This window comes from Palaemon carinicauda, chromosome 30 (assembly GCF_036898095.1).
Source record: "Palaemon carinicauda isolate YSFRI2023 chromosome 30, ASM3689809v2, whole genome shotgun sequence".
NCBI classification, from domain to species: Eukaryota; Metazoa; Arthropoda; class Malacostraca; order Decapoda; family Palaemonidae; genus Palaemon; species Palaemon carinicauda.
This window is the reverse complement of record NC_090754.1, coordinates 60,848,940-60,869,761: the sequence shown is the minus strand read 5'-3', so window position 1 is coordinate 60,869,761 and position 20,822 is coordinate 60,848,940. Positions and strand designations below refer to the sequence as shown.

The 20,822-nt window shown below is 37.8% G+C and overlaps 1 protein-coding gene across 1 annotated transcript in view; it reads left to right on the top strand.

Annotated features, from left to right (window-relative positions):
• Window positions 1-20,822, top strand: part of LOC137623205 (ATP-dependent DNA helicase Q1-like) — a 42,267-nt gene that overhangs the window by 14,764 nt on the left and 6,681 nt on the right. Inside the window, exons 3-11 of the mRNA XM_068353919.1 lie at window positions 4,811-4,990; window positions 12,400-12,530; window positions 12,923-13,097; window positions 13,609-13,775; window positions 14,269-14,499; window positions 15,885-15,986; window positions 16,552-16,706; window positions 16,898-17,076; window positions 18,804-18,986. Coding sequence (XP_068210020.1) covers window positions 4,811-4,990; window positions 12,400-12,530; window positions 12,923-13,097; window positions 13,609-13,775; window positions 14,269-14,499; window positions 15,885-15,986; window positions 16,552-16,706; window positions 16,898-17,076; window positions 18,804-18,986 — 1,503 coding nt within the window. The remainder of the gene's footprint in view (window positions 1-4,810; window positions 4,991-12,399; window positions 12,531-12,922; window positions 13,098-13,608; window positions 13,776-14,268; window positions 14,500-15,884; window positions 15,987-16,551; window positions 16,707-16,897; window positions 17,077-18,803; window positions 18,987-20,822) is intronic.

Below are 20,822 nucleotides of genomic sequence, written 5' to 3'. Positions count from 1 at the left end.
CTTGAATAAGGAAGACCAAGTCCCATGGGCTTTCTGTTGGTGAGAGTGACCTCCCCAACCTTCCTTTGATGCGCCGTATGGATGATGACTGAAGGTAGAGGTGGTTGCAAGGGCACAGACCTTTTCAGGTTCTTGGCCTTCGACCATGGCTTGAGAAGTGATCGTAGTCGAGTCGGTATCGGTCTTCTTAGATCTCTTCGAGCGTTTGATGTGTATCTTCTCCAGACTCCTGATGCATCTTTCAGTTGTGCTCTTAGCCCTGGTCTGTCACTGATGCAAACTAAAGAGAACCCAGTACTCTCTCCTGTTGGTATCTTGATATCCTGTCAGATTTCAGTAGTCTCTTGACGGATCCTGCTATTTCCCACCTCTTCCCTGGGGGAATGGAGAGACGGTGTGACTTCAAGTTCCAATGAATTCCCAGCCATTGAAATTCCTGAGCTGGAGATAAGTGAGACTTATTGACATCGATCTTGAATCCCAGATGTTCCAGGAATTGGATCACTTTCTTGGATGCTTGCGTGCATTCCGTCTCGGATGCTGCCCACACCACCCAATCGTCCAGGTAGGCTACCACCTGGACCCCTTCTAGGTGTAGTTGTTGAACGACTGCATCTGCATGCTTTGTAAAAATCCTTGGGGCTATGTTTAGTCCGAAGGGCATGGCTCTGAAGATGTATTTCTTCTTCTGTAGCCTGAATCCTAGGTAGGAGGAGAGTGGGCGATTGATTGGAATATGCCAATAAGCATCTGCCATGTCTATCGAGACTGTGTACGCCCTTTTTGGCAGCAGGGTCCTTATGTGCTGAAGGGTTAACATCCTAAACTTGTTGTTTTCTATGAACCTGTTGAGTGGCTCTGAGTTTGTCTGAGTACTTCTTGGGAACACAAAACAGCCTTCCTTGGAACTTGATGGACTTTGCCCTCCTTATCACCCTTTTGCTCAAAAGTTCTCGGGTGTATTCATCCAGGACGGGGGTGGAATGTTAGAAGAATTGAGGAAATGATGGTGGAGCTGTCCTCCAGCTCCATCCTAGTCCATTCTTGATTAGGCTGTGGGCCCAAGGATCGAAGGTCCAGCGATCCTGAAATTGTTGGAGTCTTCCTCCTGCCGGAAGCATCTCATTGCTTCGACTGACCGGAGGACTTGCTTACTTGACCGCGTCCTCCCTTACCCCCTCTTCCTCTTGGATGGTATCTAGAGGAGCCCCTTTTCGACCCCCTACCTTTAGGACGAAAGGTAGTGGTCTGCCTCTCATATGCAGGTTGAAATGCTGGTGACGGGGCAACCAGCTGCTGAGGCACCATCTGATAAGTTGGCTGGGGTTGTGCCACCATCTGGGGCACCGCGAACATGAGAACTTCGGGAAGTTGTTGCTGTTGCTGTTGTCTGACAGGGCGAGAGGGTAACCTAGGTCTCTTCGTCTTCCTCTTTGGTTGGGGACCCTCATCCGGGGAAGATTTCCTCTTCACCAACATGCCCCACTTCTGGAGAAGATTCCTATTCTCTGTGGCGGCCTTGTCAACTACTTCCTTGACCACTTTGCTCGAGAAGAGATCTTTTCCCCAGATATTAGAGGTTATCAACTTCCTGGGTTCGTGTTTCACCGCAGCCGAAGCGAACACGAACTCCTTACTTGCCCGTCTGGCTTTCACAAAGCCACATAGGTCCTTGACCAGTGTAGCCAAATGTGATTTGGCGACGACCATGTACATATCTGGGCTCTGATGTCACTTGCCATTGCCTCCAAGGTAATCTGGAGGGACAGAGATGCGGCAAGTCTCTCCTTTGTCTCTTGCTTCCTTCGTAAGAGAAACTCATACAACTTAGGGAGGTTTTCACTGAACTGACGTCCAGCAATATCCGCCTCCAGCTTCCCGACTGAGAAGGTAAGGTGGATTTCCTTCCAGTCGTTCCGGTCCGTAAGTAGAGCTAGGGACAAGGGTCTACACTCCTCGAGTGTAGGGCAAGGCTTGCCTGCGTCCACCGCCTTCATAACTGCCTTAAACCCTTTTGCCGTAAAAGGAAAGGCAAGTTCAGCAGGAGCCAGAAAAGAAGGACGTGTCTTGCTAAGGGCTGGCACTTTCGAATTAGTGAAGCCCCTTTCGTTCAGGCTACTTGCCATGAGAGCCTGAGCTTTTTCATGGTCAAGCACTTTGACCTCTTTTGGTTTTGTCTCCTCCTTGGAAACAGGTTCCGCCTTCAGGCGGACGAAGCAGTCTGGGTAAGACTTAAAGCTGGGCCAAAAGTCAACATCCTGTATGAGGACAGCCCCCAGCTTTTCTGAAATGAAGATCTTCCCATTAGTAATTGGCATGAACTCTGCATGCCTCAAAGGGTTCACCTCAGAGCCAGAAGGAAGATCTTTGACGTTGAGTCTCCTCTGAGACCCACGGGACGTTGTGAGATGGTCAATCCTTCTCCTCAATTCAGCGTCCCTTTCTTCGTTCTGCTTACGAAGACTTTCCATCATAGTCATGAGACTAGCCAAAGCTTTTCCCATGTCATCCGATGGAGGAGCAGAAGACGTATAGGGTACAGGTTCTGGGCCCAGAACCGACGAAACAGACTCCGATTCGATGTCGTCCTCTTCAGTCTCAGGAGCCAGGGTAGACTCCTCTTCTAAACCTCCCGCTAGAAGGTCTTTTTTAGTGTCCTCGGACACCTCCGACATCCTCTCATCAAGGTGTATGTCCTTCATCGCGTCAGAGACATCCGTATCTACGGATATCTGGATGAAAGGGATCTCAGGATGAGGCCGGGGTATAACAGCATCCACACATGCCATAGGGAATAGACAGGCACGCATCCGTTCATTCGGAAGGGAAGGCCCCGTGGCATTCTTCTGAAAGCCACAAACCCATCTACACAGCTTACTCCGTGCTGCGTCTCTTGACTCCGCTGTCTTGGGGTCATCAAAAGCCTCAGTATCCAAGGCCTTGCACACGTTGCAGTCCTGGGGGTCCCAGTACTTAGGAGATCCCTTGGAGATGGAGCAAATAGAGTGGGCTCTGCACTCTACATGGCCACAGAAGTCCTTGCTCCTCACATTGCAAAAGACTCTCTGGAACTTGGGATTGTCCTCCTGTAAAGAGAGGAAAACTAAATGAGTATGCGGTCGTTCATCTCACCTGATAAACTATATAAATATTATTATCAATATTTTTGCATATTTATTGCATATATAAGCTAGAAAAGAATTAGGAAAGACACATACTTGTGTTTCCTGTCCAGCCAATTGCTGCGACCTCCCCCAAAATTAAAACCTAGAGTTTTCCTATTCGGGAAACCCAATGGAAGAATTCTAACCTGTAAGGATAGATAAGTGTAACTTAACACTGACTTTCCAAAGGTTTTAATAATGAGGGTAAATAGTAACTGATCATCTATCAGTCTGTTGAAAGAAATCTTTTCTTTCCATACATAATTGGTCTCAACAATAGACTGTGCATGGATACACAGAGTATGTTGGAAAATAACTACTGTATAATATATACTATAGTTTTCTGTGTGCACTATGATCTATACTGCAAATATACTGGCTACTGTGTAAGCATATACTGTAGTTTTAGCCGGCATGTTGCCGATTAGGCTAGCACCTGGCGGCACAGTCCAGCCGGCGCCTTGCCGGCTGGGGTATTGTCGGCGCACCAGTCCCGCCGGCGTCTATCCGGCTGGGGTAGTGGCCGGCAGCATCAACCTGGCTGGCGTCTGCCGGCAAGGTTAGTCCCGCCGGCTAGTGTCGGCGCACCGCTCCAGCCAGCGGGGTAGTGCCGGGCACCTACCGGCTAGGTTAGTACCCGGCGGCACTAACCAATAGAGAGAGAGAAAGCAAGGAGTGAAGGATACCTTATTAAATGTATATTAACAGTAATAATGGTGTAAGGGCACAACAATTTCACTACCTGCTTTCGGGATCAGCAAGCTATGCATCCTGTCGTTAGGTAGGTATGGTCCTGGAGAGTTCTTCTGGAACCCTCTTACCCACTTGCACAGCTTTTCTCGTGCCGCATCCCTCGACTCCGTTGACTTGGGGCCGTCGAAACCTTCGGTCACCAAGGTCCGGCAGATATTGCAGACTTGGGGGTCCCATTATTGCAGGGTTTTGGTAATGATGGTGCAGGGGGCATGAGACTTGCACGCTTTGTGGCCGTAGAAGTTCCTACTCCTATGGTTGGAGAAGATCGCATCACATTTCATCTGGGGTTCCTCCTTTCCAGAGGCAGAAGAAGCTGGAGATTGCATAATTAATCCTCACAAAAACGATAAAAAATATTAGATCAACAGGGAAAACTCCCATGGGAATTCGCTACAAAAATAGGAATAAGCGCCATCTTGGATACTCGTAATAGTACGGGAGGAAGGGTAACTTTGATAACAGCTCCCCTTCTGTTTTTCGCCACTCTTCCCCCTGAAACGAAAATGCTATTCAGGGTGAAGATTGTTATATGTCGTATGAAGATATACGTCCCCTGATACTATGCGATATCCTTAAGAAAAATTTTAAGGATATTCGCGCCAGGAGTTAGAATTCTGGAGACCTAAAGGTCAATTCTCTGGGAATATCACTGTTGCCAAATATCCCTTAGAAAGCTACCAATAGGAACCTTCCATCAGGATGACATGGCTTGAGCCCAAATAAATCTTTTGAGGGAATGTTTGTCCATTTTTCAAAATTCTCGTGAGCTGAAAATTAGAAAAAATGGAACTTTTATCGAAAAGCTTCAGTTTTTAGAAATTTTATGTCATACTGCAATTATATGTGAAATAAAGAAAAGTGAAATACTGTAAATTTTTGTACCTTCACAGATTTCCCATGGTCGTCGAAGTTAAATGAGCTAAGGAAGTCGGTGTTTCGTATCCCGGAGTTTCGACCGTATCAGTTGCCCACCATGAACGCTACCCTCTCTGGCACCGATTGTATTCTCATCATGCCTACAGGTGGAGGAAAAAGTTTGTGCTACCAGTTGACAGCACTTATTTCTAAAGGTAAGTGACAAAAGCTAAGGTCTTATTAAGAAATATACTGTATTGTTAATAGACCACCACCCAATAGAGATAATATAACTATGTGGCAAGATTCAATGCTAAGATTTATTTGCAGGATCCAATCAGTTCCCTCGTGAAGCAGCTTGCTGTCTTTCGCTTCTCATATATTTGTTTTTTATCACTTTCCACCAAGCCGTCCAACTTCTTTTCTTCCAATTTCCTTAAATTTTTACCTACCATTTAAGGAAAAAATTGGGTTTCTGCATGTGTATAGGTCAATAAATGTAACTCAGTGGATAACTTAATAATGATGATAGAAGGATAATTACTAATTTGTAAAATTTTTTTTAATTCCATTCAGTGTTTCTGCAAGTATAGTACAGTACTGTATTGTGAAATTTCAGGAATTAAGGATATTTTCAAAAGATCACATAAAATAAGGTGTCAAATTTTTTGTTGTTGCAGTTCTCATTTGCTATGTAGAGCATTACAGTATACTGTACTTTAAATATATTTATTGACTTTATATTTTATCAATGTTTGAATTATTTTTTGGGCTGATAATTGTCAAGGTAGATAAAAAAGATAAATGTGGAAATGTTTTCAAGTTTATATGCAAATTTACTTTTTCAATCTGTCATAGAAATTGTTTAGTCAAATATCAACTGTGTATGCATAAGTTATTGGATAAAGATGGGGAATGAGTGGGATACAAGCACTTGAAATATTTTGGAGATTTGCTTAAAAGGGAAAAAAAGGACAAGTTAGTTAGAAAAGTAATACTTATGTAAGTGGCTTTTGTCAATCACGGAAGAGGCCCAGAAGATCATGGATCAGATATGAGTGCTTGAACTAGATTGCGAATCAGGCAGACAGAAAGTGCACAAGACTGAGGATAATTGAGAGAACTGCAAAGAGGTTTGATCCTACAGTGGGAGAATCTGATGTTAGAATTTTATTGATGATGCTTTACTAAGATAGAGGTGCTTTGAGGTACAGTATTATATATAGATATTTAGCATATGCTGTTGGCAGAAAATGATAGATGTATAGTAACCAAATAACAGATGAGCATTTATTACCAAATGTAAATTTTATTCATGACTGGGTCAGTCATATGAAGAGAATAAGAAGAAGTTTTGGAAAGAAGTGAAGAGAGTAAGGAAGGCTGGCGCAAGAATTGAAGGGACAGTGAAAGATGGAAATGGAAGGTTGTTAAAAGGAGAGGAGGCAAGGAAAAGGTGGGCGGAATATTTTGAAAGTTTGATGAATGTTGAGGATAATAGGGAGGCAGATATAATTGCTGTTGCAGGTGTTGAGATGCCAGTGATGGGAGATGAGAATGAGAGAGAGATTACAATAGAGGAAGTGAGGAGAGCACTAGATGAAACGAGAGTAGTAAAAGCATCTGGTATGGATGGTGTGAAAGCTGAGATGTTGAAGGAAGGGGGTGTGACTGTACTTGAATGATTGGTGAGATTGTTTAATGTGTGTTTTGTGTTGTCAATGGTACCAGTAGATTGGGTCTGTGCATGTATTGTACCACTATATAAGGGTAAGGGAGATGTGCATGAGTGTTGTAATTCAAGAGGTATTAGTTTGTTGAGTGTAGTTGGAAAAGTGTATGGTAGAGAAATGATTAATAGGATTAAGGATAAAACAGAAAATGCAATTTTGGTAGTACAGGGTGGTTTTAGAAGAGGTAGGGGTTGTATGAATCAGATTTTTACAGTTAGGCAGATATGCGAGAAATATTTAGCAAAAGGTAAGGAGGTGTATGTTGCGTTTATGGATCTGGAGAAAGCATATGATAGAGTTGATAGGGAAGCAATGTGGAATGTGATGAGGTTATATGGAGTTGGTGGAAGGTTGTTGCAAGCAGTGAAAAGTTTCTACAAAGGTAGTAAAGCATGTGTAGAGAATAGGAAATGAAGTGAGTAATTGGTTTCCGGTGAGAGTGGGGCTGAGACAGGGATGTGTGATGTCGCCGTGGTTGTTTAACTTGTATGTTGATGGAGTGGTGAGAGAGGTGAATGCTCGAGTGCTTGGACGAGGATTAAAACTGGTAGGCGAGAATGATCATGAATGGGAGGTAAATCAGTTGTTGTTTGCGGATGATGCTGTACTCGTAGCAGACAGAGGAGAAGCTTGACCGACTAGTGACAGAATTTGCAAGGGTGTGTGAGAGAAGGAAGTTGAGAGTTAATGTGGGTAAGAGTAAGGTTATGAGATGTACGAGAAGGGAAGGTGGTGCAAGGTTGAGTGTCATGTTGAATGGAGAGTTACTTGAGGAGGTGGATCAGTTTAAGTACTTGGGGTCTGTTGTTGCAGCAAATGGTGGAGTGGAAGCAGATGTACATCAGAGAGTGAATGAAGGTTGCAAAGTGTTGGGGGCAGTTAAGGGAGTAATAAAAAATAGAGGATTTGGCATGAATGTAAAGAGATTTCTATATGAGAAAGTGATTGTACCAACTGTGATGTATGGATCGGAGTTGTGGGGAATGAAAGTGATGGAGAGACAGAAATTGAATGTGTTTGAGATGAAGTGTCTAAGGAGTATGGCTGGTGTATCTCGAGTAGATAGGGTTAGGAACGAAGTGGTGAGGGTGAGAACGGGTGTAAGAAATGAGTTAGCGGCTAGAGTGGATATGAATGTGTTGAGGTGGTTTGGCCATGTTGAGAGAATGGAAAATGGCTGTCTGCTAAAGAAGGTGATGAATGCAAGAGTTGATGGGAGAGGTACAAGAGGAAGGCCAAGGTTTGGGTGGATGGATGGTGTGAAGAAAGCTCTGGGTGATAGGAGTATAGATGTGAGAAAGGCAAGAGAGCGTGCTAGAAATAGGAATGAATGGCGAGCGATTGTGACGCAGTTCCGGTAGGCCCTGCTGCTTCCTCCGGTGCCTTAGATGACCGCGGACGTAGCAGCAGTAGGGGATTCAGCATTATGAAGCTTCATCTGTGGTGGATAATGTGGGAGGGTGGGCTGTGGCACCCTAGCAGTACCAACTGAACTCGGCTGAGTCCCTTGTTAGGCTGGAGGAACGTAGAGAGTAGAGGTCCCCCAAAATTGGGGGAAGTGCCTTTGGTATATGTATGTATGTATGTATGCCTTATGCAGTTATCCAGTTATGGTAAGCCTAGTACTTGTGATTATTTTGTATTCAGAAATCTGTTGATAGTATATCAAGTACAGAACACACTTCACAATATCTGATAAAACATTCTAAAATGGTTTAAAAAGATTTTGTCACAATTTTTATTACAGTGCTATCACTTGGAAGTATAGCCATACCAAATAGGTCCAATGAGCACTACAGTTTATAGTGACTGCAGCATGATCACTACACCTGGAAGGAATGATTATTGAAATTTCTTTTTCCAAGGCAATTACCACCAGGCTTGAGATGTGAAGATATGTGGTTGCTTTATGCCGTCTAGTAGATCCATGTTTAATTGATAAATGTATTTTTGTTTGCTTGGCCTAGTTTAGGGGTTTACACCAAGCCTCTTACGCCTTTTGTTATCTTACCTTTTAGTGAAGGCATGTTCTGGTATAAGGTCATTCAGTGTAAACTAACAATCAACCAGGGACAAGATAAACTGGGACAGTTGTAAATTAGTTCAATTAGACAACTGACCCCTGTTTGTTGACTCTTGGGCATCCCCAGAGGATTTGTTCCAAAGTGAGTGGTGAATGCTGGAGGAAGATAATGTTAAAGATGGACAATAAAGTAGAAAGATAGATAGGGAAATGGGTAAATTGTATAAGGCACAGGGAATGAAGAAAAACATCAACAACATTTTACTTATTTTTTCTTCTGTATTGAGCCCTCCTTCTCATCATGTAAATAATGCTGTATCTGATCACAATAGACAAAAAGAATATAATCAGTTGCTGAACAATAACAAATCTGGAATTACTTTAAGCTAAATACTGTAAGTAAACCAAGGAAGACACATCACTTGAATCAGAAGACAATGAAGATTCATATGCCTATCAAAATAATCTATCACTTTGTCCACATTTATTGTAACATCATTACGAATCTCCAGAAGTACTAGTCAATCCAACCACTCCTCCCAAATTTTAGATCTCATAACCATTCTTATTTTCCTTAGTGCTTTAAATGAGTGTTCCACACAACAGGTATAGTTGGTAGAAACGGCAGAAGCTGCTTAACATCAATGGCATTGTATGGTGGTTCATAGGCAAAGCTGCTTTTCCACCTTGTTTCCCACTTTGTTAATTCACTGGGAAGGGAAGTTGGATTGGAGGATCTTCATCTGTTTCGTTACTCCTTTACTTTTCATCTGTTGAAGATGACTTTATCTTTTATGATCCAAGGACAACAGCAAAGGAACAGAAAACACTCGGTTATGTAGATGTCAGGAAAGAAAATCAGTAGCGTATATTATTGAATATTGACTGCCATGATCTTTAGGTAATTAAAAATTTCCAAAAGCATCTATTATGACTAAATGTCACAAGTAATGAGTCACAAATAAACAATGTGATGAAAGACTAATTTACCATAACATATATATATATATATATATAATATATATATATATATATATATATATTTTATATATATATATATGTATATATATATATATATATATATATATATATATATATAATATATATATATATATAGAGAGAGAGAGAGAGAGAGAGAGAGAGAGAGAGAGGGGGGGGGGGGGTACTGTATGACTAAAAGCAATATGAAAATTTCTTTTCTTAGTTCATGAATTACTGATACTAAGGTCAAATAGTTTCACCAAGATTAATCTTTTATTACTTGGGTAGATTATCTGTTTACCTTGCTAATCTTTTACCCTTTTTCCTATGATTCTCTCTCTCTCTCTCTCTCTCTCTCTCTCTCTCTCTCTCATATATCATATGGGCTCCCCTCCCGACTACGCTACTAGCTTTTAGGGATAACCAAAATTATCAAAATTTATAATTTACAAGAAAATTAGAGTTTTGATGATAATATTTCTTAATTCTACACACCCCTGATGTTCATATTGTATCTTTACAAGCCCAGTTTAATCAACCTTACCCATTAAATTTTTTAAAATTTCATATTTTCTTTTACTTCAAACAATACATGCCTTTAACAAAGGAACAGAGCCCTTTACTGAAAGTGGTAGGAAGCCCAGGTTGTAGCCTCAAGAAACATAGCTTTCACTTTCAGAGTTGACCTTATCCTTCCTCTTGATACTAAGAGTCTGTGGGGAGGAGGGTGGGTATGTACAGTATATGAACATCAGGTTATTCCTACATGGATACAAACTTGAGGGATTTAAATGGGTTACTCTTAGTATCGTTTTCTACGACCAGATAACAAATAAGAAGAAAGTGTTCGGTTGCATCATAATTGGCTGCTTAGCAACCCCACTGCATTGCAGCACTATGCACTACTGTATGGTTTGTGCCAGTCATCTTCTGGTAGCTGTAACAAGATGTCTCCTCTCTTCTCTTCTATGATCACGACTTTCATCATCCACACTAGATAACCCTTATAGTGCTTAGTGCTTTGTTTCTTATCCTATATCATTGTCGCTAATTGTGCATTCATTATCTGTGCAATAATAAGTGTGCTTGATTTTTGCTAGTACATTTAGTGTCATGTGATCTTGCCCCGGCTGTGAGGGTCACCCATGTGGTACCTTCATGAATTGGGTTGATGTCAATCTGGATCTTTTATGCCCCTCATACTGTGGCAAAAGATGTTCTGTGGAATCTCTTGTTAGGGAGTGTCTGTCCTCCCTGTGGGAGAGATATTGTTCTTGACTCTAGAAACGAGCTAAGAGAGATCGTTCTCCTTCCTCGTCTTCCAGCAAGGGCAAGAAACATAAGTTCGTTTCTCTGTAAAAAGTTATTCTCCATTGCTTACTGAAAGGTTTGATAAAACTTTAAATGACTTAGCCATATTAATTGAAACTTAATAATCCTCATGATAATATGAGACTTTTTACTATGTTTAGGGTGAAAGGCGCATACTTTAGCGAGGGGAGGGATCTAGTTTAGCCTTATAGAGAACTTAGAATTGTGGATGCAAGGTTTTGACAGAAGGAACAAAAGTACTGTATGTAAAGATTTCAAGGCTCTGCATGAGGCTTTTGAAACTGTGGAATGTAGCATACACTCAGAACCCTTACGGAATTAAATGCTATTTACCGTATTCATAATGACTATGTTAGGTTTAAAAACAGCTTGAGAAAGACCAAAATTACCAATACTAAGGGAGGATTCACTGGTCTTCTGAATTTTAAAGAATGGTAATGAGTGATGTTGAGAGCTTGAAGCTCATCACTATCAAAAAAAGGTTGAACTTGTTTGTTGCGTACAGCTGGCAGCGTATATTATTATCGTTATCCCGCTACTATCAGCTAGCCTAGTCTTCCCATCTCGCTAGAACTGCTAATTATTCAAACAAATTTTCCCATTATTGGTACCCATGGCAAAATACACTTCACAATGATAATTGAATCACAGAATTGTCCCTGATACGAAGCAAGGTAATGTAGAACATGATCTTCCAGAAACAATTCCTGTGCACAATTCAGGCAATAATTGTTATCTAAACCAGGAGAAGACATCTTAAAATGGAGTATGTAAACAATCTAAGATTGTGTACGATCATTACCGGATTGATGGAGAAACTAGAAGCTATATCTCCCAAATTTCCAAGGCAACAACTTGGGCTTCTTACTATTTACAGTAGAGGGCTCTGTTCCTTTATTAAGTGCATGTATTGTTTCAAATGAAAGAAAATGAAAACATTTTAAAACTTAGAGCTAAGTGTTGATTAAACAAGGCTTTTGGAGAATAAGCAATATGAGCATCAGCTAGATTCACAGAAATAATGAGGTTTGCTATATATTGCAGAAATTTGGATATTTTCCCAAAGTATTGATAATTCTGAGAATGTTTTCTTTGTTTTCCATTTATAAAGTAAAGGGAACATGATTTTGAATGTTTTGAGTGCATTTTCAATTGTTTCCCTTTGGTAAAGACTATCACAAATATATAATAAAGTTGCAGTATATTTAAAAGTAACTATCATGATATTATTGTAAGGTACATTAAGAGACCACTGTGTTGCATTTCTAGACTTTTATAAGGCTTGTCCAATAGACTTTTTCTTCAGTGAAAAGGGAAAACTGGAGCAAGATAAAGTTTAAGGAGTATAACAAGATACAAAATGACCTTAGGAAACACATGAAAATAGGAAAGATGGATAGCAATACAAACATGGGCCAAAGAAAACTGCAAAAACCATTTATTATCATCTACATGTACCATTCAAGGTACATGAAACCATTTTTCATGGGCGAATTAGTAGGAAATATAATTTTTAAGTTAGAAAAAATGCTAATTGTATAATGCTTATTTGAAGGAATTACGTTGGTGGTGTCTCCTTTGATTTCTCTGATGGAAGATCAGATAATGGGTCTGAAATCCGTTGGGGTTGATGCTCGAATGCTGTGTGCAGAAACTTCAAAAGAAGAAGTTAATTTGGTTTATACAGTAAGTACTTTTGGGTTTAAATTGTAAATGTAGAGCAAGTAAATGAGTACCATCAGAATAAAAGATATCACCACTTCTTGATATGATAAATTCTTTCCTCTTTGTTTTCTTTAGGGGACTTGACTGTGGTTAGTTTGATGTAGTTTTTGTAATGGACTAATGATTTTTATGCTTTTGAAAATATGTGCTTTTTGTCAAATATGATTTTGATATTAAACACTGTGCTTTCTCTTGCTACTGCAATCTTATTGGCCCTGTAATGGCAGGTTTTTAAAAGCTTGCTGATTTTATTACTAAATTTATAGGACGGAAATACCATGGTGGATTAATTTTCATTTGCTAAAATATGTTAGTGTAGAGCTATCAACTTAAGTACAGTATATCATTTACAGGCAATGACAGATCCAAAATCTCCAGTCAACTTGCTGTATGTGACCCCTGAAAGACTTGCAAAGTCCAAACGATTCATGGCCAAATTACAGAAGATGCACCAATTGGGGCTCTTTGCACGTTTGGCAATTGATGAAGTTCACTGCTGCTCACAGTGGGGTCATGACTTTCGTCCAGGTAAGGCAAATACTGTACTTGTCAATTTATTTTTCAAGAAATGTTTTAATTTATCTTCCTTAACAGGGAAACTTATATATAGTACAGAACATTGTATGTTGAATTCTTTGAAATTAGGGAATGTATTGATGTTAGGTTTGACTTTAGTTACACTGACTCTTACTTTAATGTAAGATAGAGTATAGGATATCCCGGTGAAGCATACCAATTTGAAAAGGTAGTTTTATGATGAGCATGTATTTTACCTTAATTTTACAGATTTGTAAATTTAAGTTTGAGGCAGAAATTCCGTGAGCAAAATATGGTGTACATCCTTCCACTTTACCTCCATTCCTATTTCCTTTCTTCCATCTTTCTGTCCAATCTCAAACTTTTACTTTATAATATAACTGTAAGGATTTCCCCCAGTTGCACTTTGGCACTGAATGGCCTCACAGGCCCCAATACTGGGCTATTATAGCCCAACAATAAAATTTCAGAATATTATAGATGCTCTATTTTTTAATTTCAGATTACAAATTTCTGGGTGTTATGCGAAAGATGTTTCCTGATGTTCCAATTTTAGGGTTGACTGCCACAGCCACTTCTCGTGTAATTACGGATGTTCAGAAGATCCTCAACATCCAGGGATGCTTAATTCTTAAAGCTTCTTTTAACAGACCAAATCTATTTTATGAGGTGATGTCAAATACGATTTCTCTTTGCTTACTTTAGTTTATGTGCGACACATTCTTTGGGGTCATTTTGTGTTTATTTGGACTTAATTTTTGTGGGACACATTTCTTAGGGTAACTTATCTGTTCATTTTGGTGGTAGATCTGTTACTACTGGTAATGTAATGGTCTTCCTCTGAAATCATATTGCTTTTATTTTACTTGTAATGTGATCACTATGCATTTAGCATTCTGGACGAAGATTTTATTGGATTTGAGTACCCATAGGATTTTATTTATTCATTATATAGGTACAGCACAGAAAAGGTTAACTAGGCCCTCTATGTATAATTAGATTTTAATCTAATATATTTATTACTAAATAATTTTTATGATTAAGTGTTTTGCAAAAATACTGGTAGATTGATTATAAAGATACTATACATACACTACTTTTAGTCTTGATCTATGTTTTCTTGATGATATCTAGAAAGAGAATGATTAATTATCTTTTTCAGGTGCGTCCAAAACCCTCATCTCCGAATGAGTGCATTGATGAGTTGGAAAAACTTCTGAAAGGAGAGTTCAAGGGCTATTCTGGGATTATTTACACACTTTCAATAAAAGACACAGAAGAGCTGGCGAAAGAATTGAGGGCCCGTGATGTTCGGGTAGCCCCGTACCATGCAATGTTAGAGGCAGGAGCAAGAAGTAAAGTGCATAAAAAATGGGTTGAAAATTTTTATCAGGTATGGATGGGTTCTTATTTAGATAAGATGTTCTATCTGGAATGTTATATTGTTAAGATGAAGCAGAGAATGTAGCAGTTCCAGGTTTGAAGAGAAAGGAAAATCTGACTTAGAAATTCTGTCAAGGATAAGCATTTTAAACTGATTTGAAAGGTAAAATGCTACTGAAGTTTGAGCAAGATTTGTCAGTTTTGTTTTAAAAGTACAGAGAAGTTTTAAAATACAATTTCAGCAGGTAAGAAGTACAGACCAAGTACTAAATTGTTAGTTACAACAAGCTAAGGAGTTTTACACTTTCAACTTCAGTGTCTATTTTCTTTATGTTATTCAAGTTGTCTACTGATTTATATTTTACTATTTCATAATATTTTCTGATTCTGGTCTCAGATTAATATTAGGTTTAGCGTTTTATTTATATGCAGGTCATTTGACCAGACGTTAGATATGTCTTGAGTAATACAGGTTAATTTCTTCATAAGATCTTAAATGAATTGATGAAGGGGACAGTCAAAGTATTAGAGGTTTCAAAGAAAGCTCAGGAAAAAAAATACTGAAATGGTTTGATCATGTCATGAGGAGAGAAGAGGAACATGTATGTAAAAGGGTTATGACCATGGAGGTGGAGGGCAGAAGAAGGAGGGTTATGCCAAAGTTCAGGTGGAAAGATAAAGTACAGTATTGAATTACATTATTACTGTACTGTATTCAGTGTTCAACCAGTAATAACCATTTGATTTTAGATGGATGTTTTTCTTTATATTTTATTAATTTCCTTTGCTCTCTTCTAGATATCTTCATCCCTTTCCTGAACATATCTCTTATTTAAAAAATCCTCTTTGCTTACCCCACAAGAGTAGGCTTACAGTATACAGTAGTTATATGGCAGTTCTCTCATCTTCTTCTTTGTTTACATCTTTTCCCACTTCTATGTGGGGTCGATGTTATTTGGCAGTTCTCTTATAATATTCTTAAATCTGTCCTAGTGACCCACATTCTATGTTCACTAAACGGAATTCTGTAAATTAAAAAAAGAGTCCTGTTTCAAGAAGATTACACTTATCCTGTCAACTGCCTTTCAGTTTTGACTAATAATCTAGTGGGTGGTCTGTTTACTTAGGTAATAATGAAATAAAACTATGGGAAGTAGTATGCTATCTTTTCCACAGCTAGTTTACATTTTACATATATAATAATCTTCATAAAAGTAAGATTCTGCATTTGAATCTTATTTGATTTCCATATTGTGGCTCCACATATAGTCTGTAATTTTTGGGACTAGTGAAGATGTATTGCTAGATAGTTTGTAATTGTTATAATAAAAATTCACCTAATATTTTTTTTCATTAGAAAAATTTAAATGTAATTATCTTTGCATGATTCTTCAGGTTGTTGTTGCAACCATTGCATTTGGCATGGGCATAGACAAGCCTGATGTTCGATTTGTGATTCACCATTGCATTTCAAAATCTATGGAGAACTTCTATCAGGTAGGCGTCAGTGATTTAATTCTACCGTTTATGTTTGCATTTATCTTCTTTATATCTTTTAGGTATTTGTTTTAAACATTATTAGCGGACATAAGTCTTTTTTATAGTTTACTTATGAAAGATCTCTTTTAATGTTGTTTCTGCTCTTAAAATATTTTGTTTTAATGGTTCATTACTTCTCATGTAGTTTATTTATTTCCTTTCCTCGTTGGGGTATTTTTCCCTGTTGGATCCCTTGGGCTTATAGCATACTGTTTTTCCAACTAGGGTTGTAGCTTAGTTAATAATGATAATAATAATAATAATAAATAATCAATAATAATAGTCATTTCAAAATCTCATCACTGTTTATAAAATACTATGAATTTTTATTCATGTTTTATATACAAAACTGTCGTTGATTTATAAATTCTAATTTCTTTAATCCTGCACAAAAACTTCATGGATTTGAATTTCCAGCTTTGTACAAAAACATTGCGTTAAATGTTACATCTGTAGTCATATGTGTTGCTGCAATTTTTATTTACTGTTCTGCTCCTTTCTAATTGATTAGCATTTTTCTCAGGAGAGTGGCAGAGCTGGAAGAGACAATAAACCTGCTAAATGTGTTGTCTTTTGGAGATATGCTGACTTTGCAAGACAAAGCACTATGGTGTTCACAGAGCAGACAGGTCTCGATAATCTGTATGGGCTCATAAGTTATTGTCTGGATGGTATCAGGTACAGTAAAATTTGTCTATGCCTTCTAGTTTTTAATATGAAGGATTTTATTAATTGTATATGAAGGCGACTTATTCTGAAAGTACTCTTGTAAGCTTTTAACTATCATAATCACCCTGATAGCTCATTAATAATGAAGGACAGTATTGTATGTAATTTAGAATTTGTCACAATTTCTAAAATCTCTGTAGGTGTCGGAGAAACGTCATTGCAGAACATTTTGATGAAAGATGGGACGCATCAGACTGCAATGGCATGTGTGATCATTGTCGAACTCCTAGAGAAACAAAAAATTTAGATCTCAAAGGATATAGCGAGCAACTCTTGATGATACTGACAAAAGCTCTGAGTAAAGACCAGAGACTTACTGGTGAGTGTGAGGATTGAAGAAATCTTTAACTCTTTGATCGGCGTTGTACCTAACGTCTTATATTTCTACTCCCATTAGCGCCATATGACATTTAAGTTTAGTAATTATCATTTTTTTTCTCTTTTATTATTTATATATATGAGAAATTTACAAAATTTATATCATTATAGTCATCATTACCATCATCATCATCTCCTCCTCCTGCCATTTAACTCTCAATATTCCTCTTAGGGCTTTGGTCTCAAATCTGCAAAATCTGCTGTATAATGTTTCACTGTCATACCACGACTCATGTCCATACAGTAACACCGATCTCTGTAAACTGATATATAGCCTGATTTTTATATGTAATTTCAGATGATTAGATTTCCAAACTTGTAAAATCGAACATCAGGCTTGTCTATGTCCATGCCAAGGGCAAGGGTTGCAACAACCTCAAGAATGCTGCAAAGATACTAGAATGCTGTAAGCTTAAGGGAAAAATAACCCAGTGAAAAAAAGGAAATAAGGAAATTAATAAAATACCAGAGGATTAATGAATAATTGAAATAAAATATTTTAAGAACAGTAACAACATTGAAATAGATCCTTCATATATAAACTGCAATGATAATTGTTGTCAAGTCCTATCTTGTATAACTTTTGTCAAAGATGAGTTAGGTAAAATGTCCAAAAAAAGTGCCTGGGGCTTGAGTGCCAAATTATTTTGTGAAGGGTTGGTGCTCAAAGGATTAAAAGTAATAAACTGTAAGTTGTATATCAATAATCCATCTGCCAGATTGAGGACTCTGATTGATAAGTTTGTTTAGAAATATATTTATGCTGATTAACTAATATTACAGTTTTTGTTGATATATCCCCCATACTATTGATTAGAGTTAGGATCTTAGATGTTTTAGGACAAATAAAATTTTTGGAATTTTTTAAGAGTTTTTTTTTTCAAATTATAAATTTTTTGCCTAAAATTTAATTTAATTTTGTGTTTTGTTTAAGATATGTAAACTGATGAAAAAATGCTGTACAGTATATGGTATTTATTTTCTTTGCAGGGTATGGCATGTTTAGGTAGATTATATATTGTGTCATCAAGCGAAGAAATATTATAAAAAACGATTTTTCTGTCCTTATTGCATTCTAGTTACACAAGTCCATTCCTGAACTTGGTAACATTTGACCTACTGTTGTTAGAAATTATGGCAGTACCAGAATAACATCATTAATAGTTGGTTAAGATGTGCAGTATATTCCAGTTTTATGGAAATTTCATTTGGCCACTGCCTAGAACTTGAATGTATTCCATAGTGGGAGCTTAAATTTGTTTTTCATAATCTCTCATATATAAGAAAAATTAATTTATTTTTTGCCATTTTTCAAGATGGTGCTAAATGACCTCCCTGGTCCTAAATACTTTCATTCATTCTATGCTGAAAGCATTCGTCACAGTGAAAGACTTTTGCGTAGAAATGAACACATTTGCTAATACAGTAGTGTAAAGAATGTTTTCAGATTTTTGTTTCAAATGGTTATTAAAGATTATTTATATATGTTTTGAAAATTTTCTTCTCTAATAACTAGAGTTGAATAGTTTATTTTAATTTCTGATGTTTTGAACAAGCAAAGTTTCATCTTTGAAGCACATATTAAGTGTGTATAATTTTTGTGATTTTTGGTACTAATTTAGATGAAAGTGGTGAAAACATTATACTGTATGTTATAAACTTTTACAGGTCAGAAACTTGTTGATGCATGGCTAGGCAAAGGTGCCAAAGATGCAAGAGTGCAAGAAGCAATTACCAAGGATCTGAGTCGGGACAGAGCAGAAAATATTGTAGCTTTTCTCATCCTGGATGGGTTCTTAAAGGAGGACTTCCACTTCACACCATACAGTACAATCAGCTATATTGTGGCAGGTGAATACATTTTTCCTTTTCAGCTCTATTCACATAGCTACTAAGGTATCATAAGAAGAGTATCTTTGACCCTTTGTTAAGTAAACACCCATTGCTATTATTTTTATCAATCACTTTTAACTAGACAATTAAGTCACATTTCTTGACCATCAAAGAACAAATCCTTTGGTTGATTACTATGAGAGAATCTTGGGATAGGACTCAGTGGTTTTATTGAATGAATCTATAATAGTGATATTAATAACTGATCATACTGAATGCTTGAAGACCAGTTCTGAAATGAGAGGTGAGAAATTGAAGCACAGTAAAACTATAGAAATATAATAGATGTTAAGATCCAAGTGATACATTTTTAATCATTGTAAAATGTCTAGATGGCTAAGTCAACCTAAATTGAAACAAGTGAAGATTAAAGTAATCATTCAACTTGTGAGATAGTTGTCCTATCATCTAGTAATCTATAGAATGAGAGGGAGCTCCAGCCATCAACTATACTGTCATGTAAATCAGCTTTAACAGAACCTCTTAAGCATGACTTTGACATGGATCTCGATTTGGACATGTTCCACAAGATCACCCAGACCATCTCTACCCACACCTGTGATTTCTTGGTATCTTGATAGGATGCTGGGTTTTTTGGCTAAGATAATTCATCCATCCCCCTTATATCCGCTTTATATATTGGCTCTAGTTAGGAGATAGCAATATGTGTCTTGTCTTGACCCTGAAATTATATTTATAGGGATCCATGTCTTCAGAAGGTAGTTTGTTTCAAAATGCCTAGACCACAGGGGCTATCCATATTTTTATGACCTCTTTAGGCTAATTGATAAAGCTGATCCTGTCTCCATCCCTAAATCCACTATGTGAGAGAAATTGCGTACGTCTGTGCTCTTTGGCGGCCAAAGTCAAAGTGAAGGTTAGCGCTACGTGACAGCTACCTAGTTGCTTACCTTGTTAAAAGCTTAACAAATGTTTTCCAGCTTCGCTGAAGTCATACTACTGTTAAAGGGCGAAGGTTCTTATAACGTATAGGAACAAATATCTTTATTGGTTAATGATATATTTTGCATAGTTTAATGTCTAGCTATTGTAACTATAGATGCCTATCTTAATGCAACATTTAGTGAGATATGTAATAATCTAAATAGGGTAATGTCCATATAAAGGGTAATATCAATCATCCAATCATCACAGAGGAAGTTATGTTGTTTTTATTTTGTGTCCTTGACTAGTATTGATTTATATATTATGTGTTGAAATTGTTGAAAGACAGTTAGAGTCATACTGTCAGTACTGTTATGCCAAACCTGCATATTTCATTAGACTTCTAGAACAGTAGCATACTGTAAATTCGAGTGAGTATCAGACTATTGTAGAAGTTACTGCATTAAATATCAATTTTGATATTTTGAATAAAAATATTACAACGGACGATGATGGAAAAAAAAAAACTCTTTTGAGAAGTATTGTTTCGATAAACAGCTTGATTTTCTATTCCTAAAACTGACCACTTGTAACGGCGTCAATGACCTTAGATGTCAGGATGCCAGAAAACTCCGAATCAATCAATCAATCAATCAATCTAAACTTGCACCATGCAAATTGTTGGACAATGAAAAAGGACAAATGCAGAATTTTAAAAAAAAAATCGGAAACAAAAACGAGCAACTGTACTAAAGTTATGATAAGAGAGAGAGAGAGAGAGAGAGAGAGAGAGAGAGAGAGAGAGAGAGAGAGAGAGAGAGAGAGAGATTCACATAAAGGAGATAGATTTGTCCCGTAAGCTCACTTATCAGAATCATATTTGTGTACGTAGCCTTCATCACAATATCA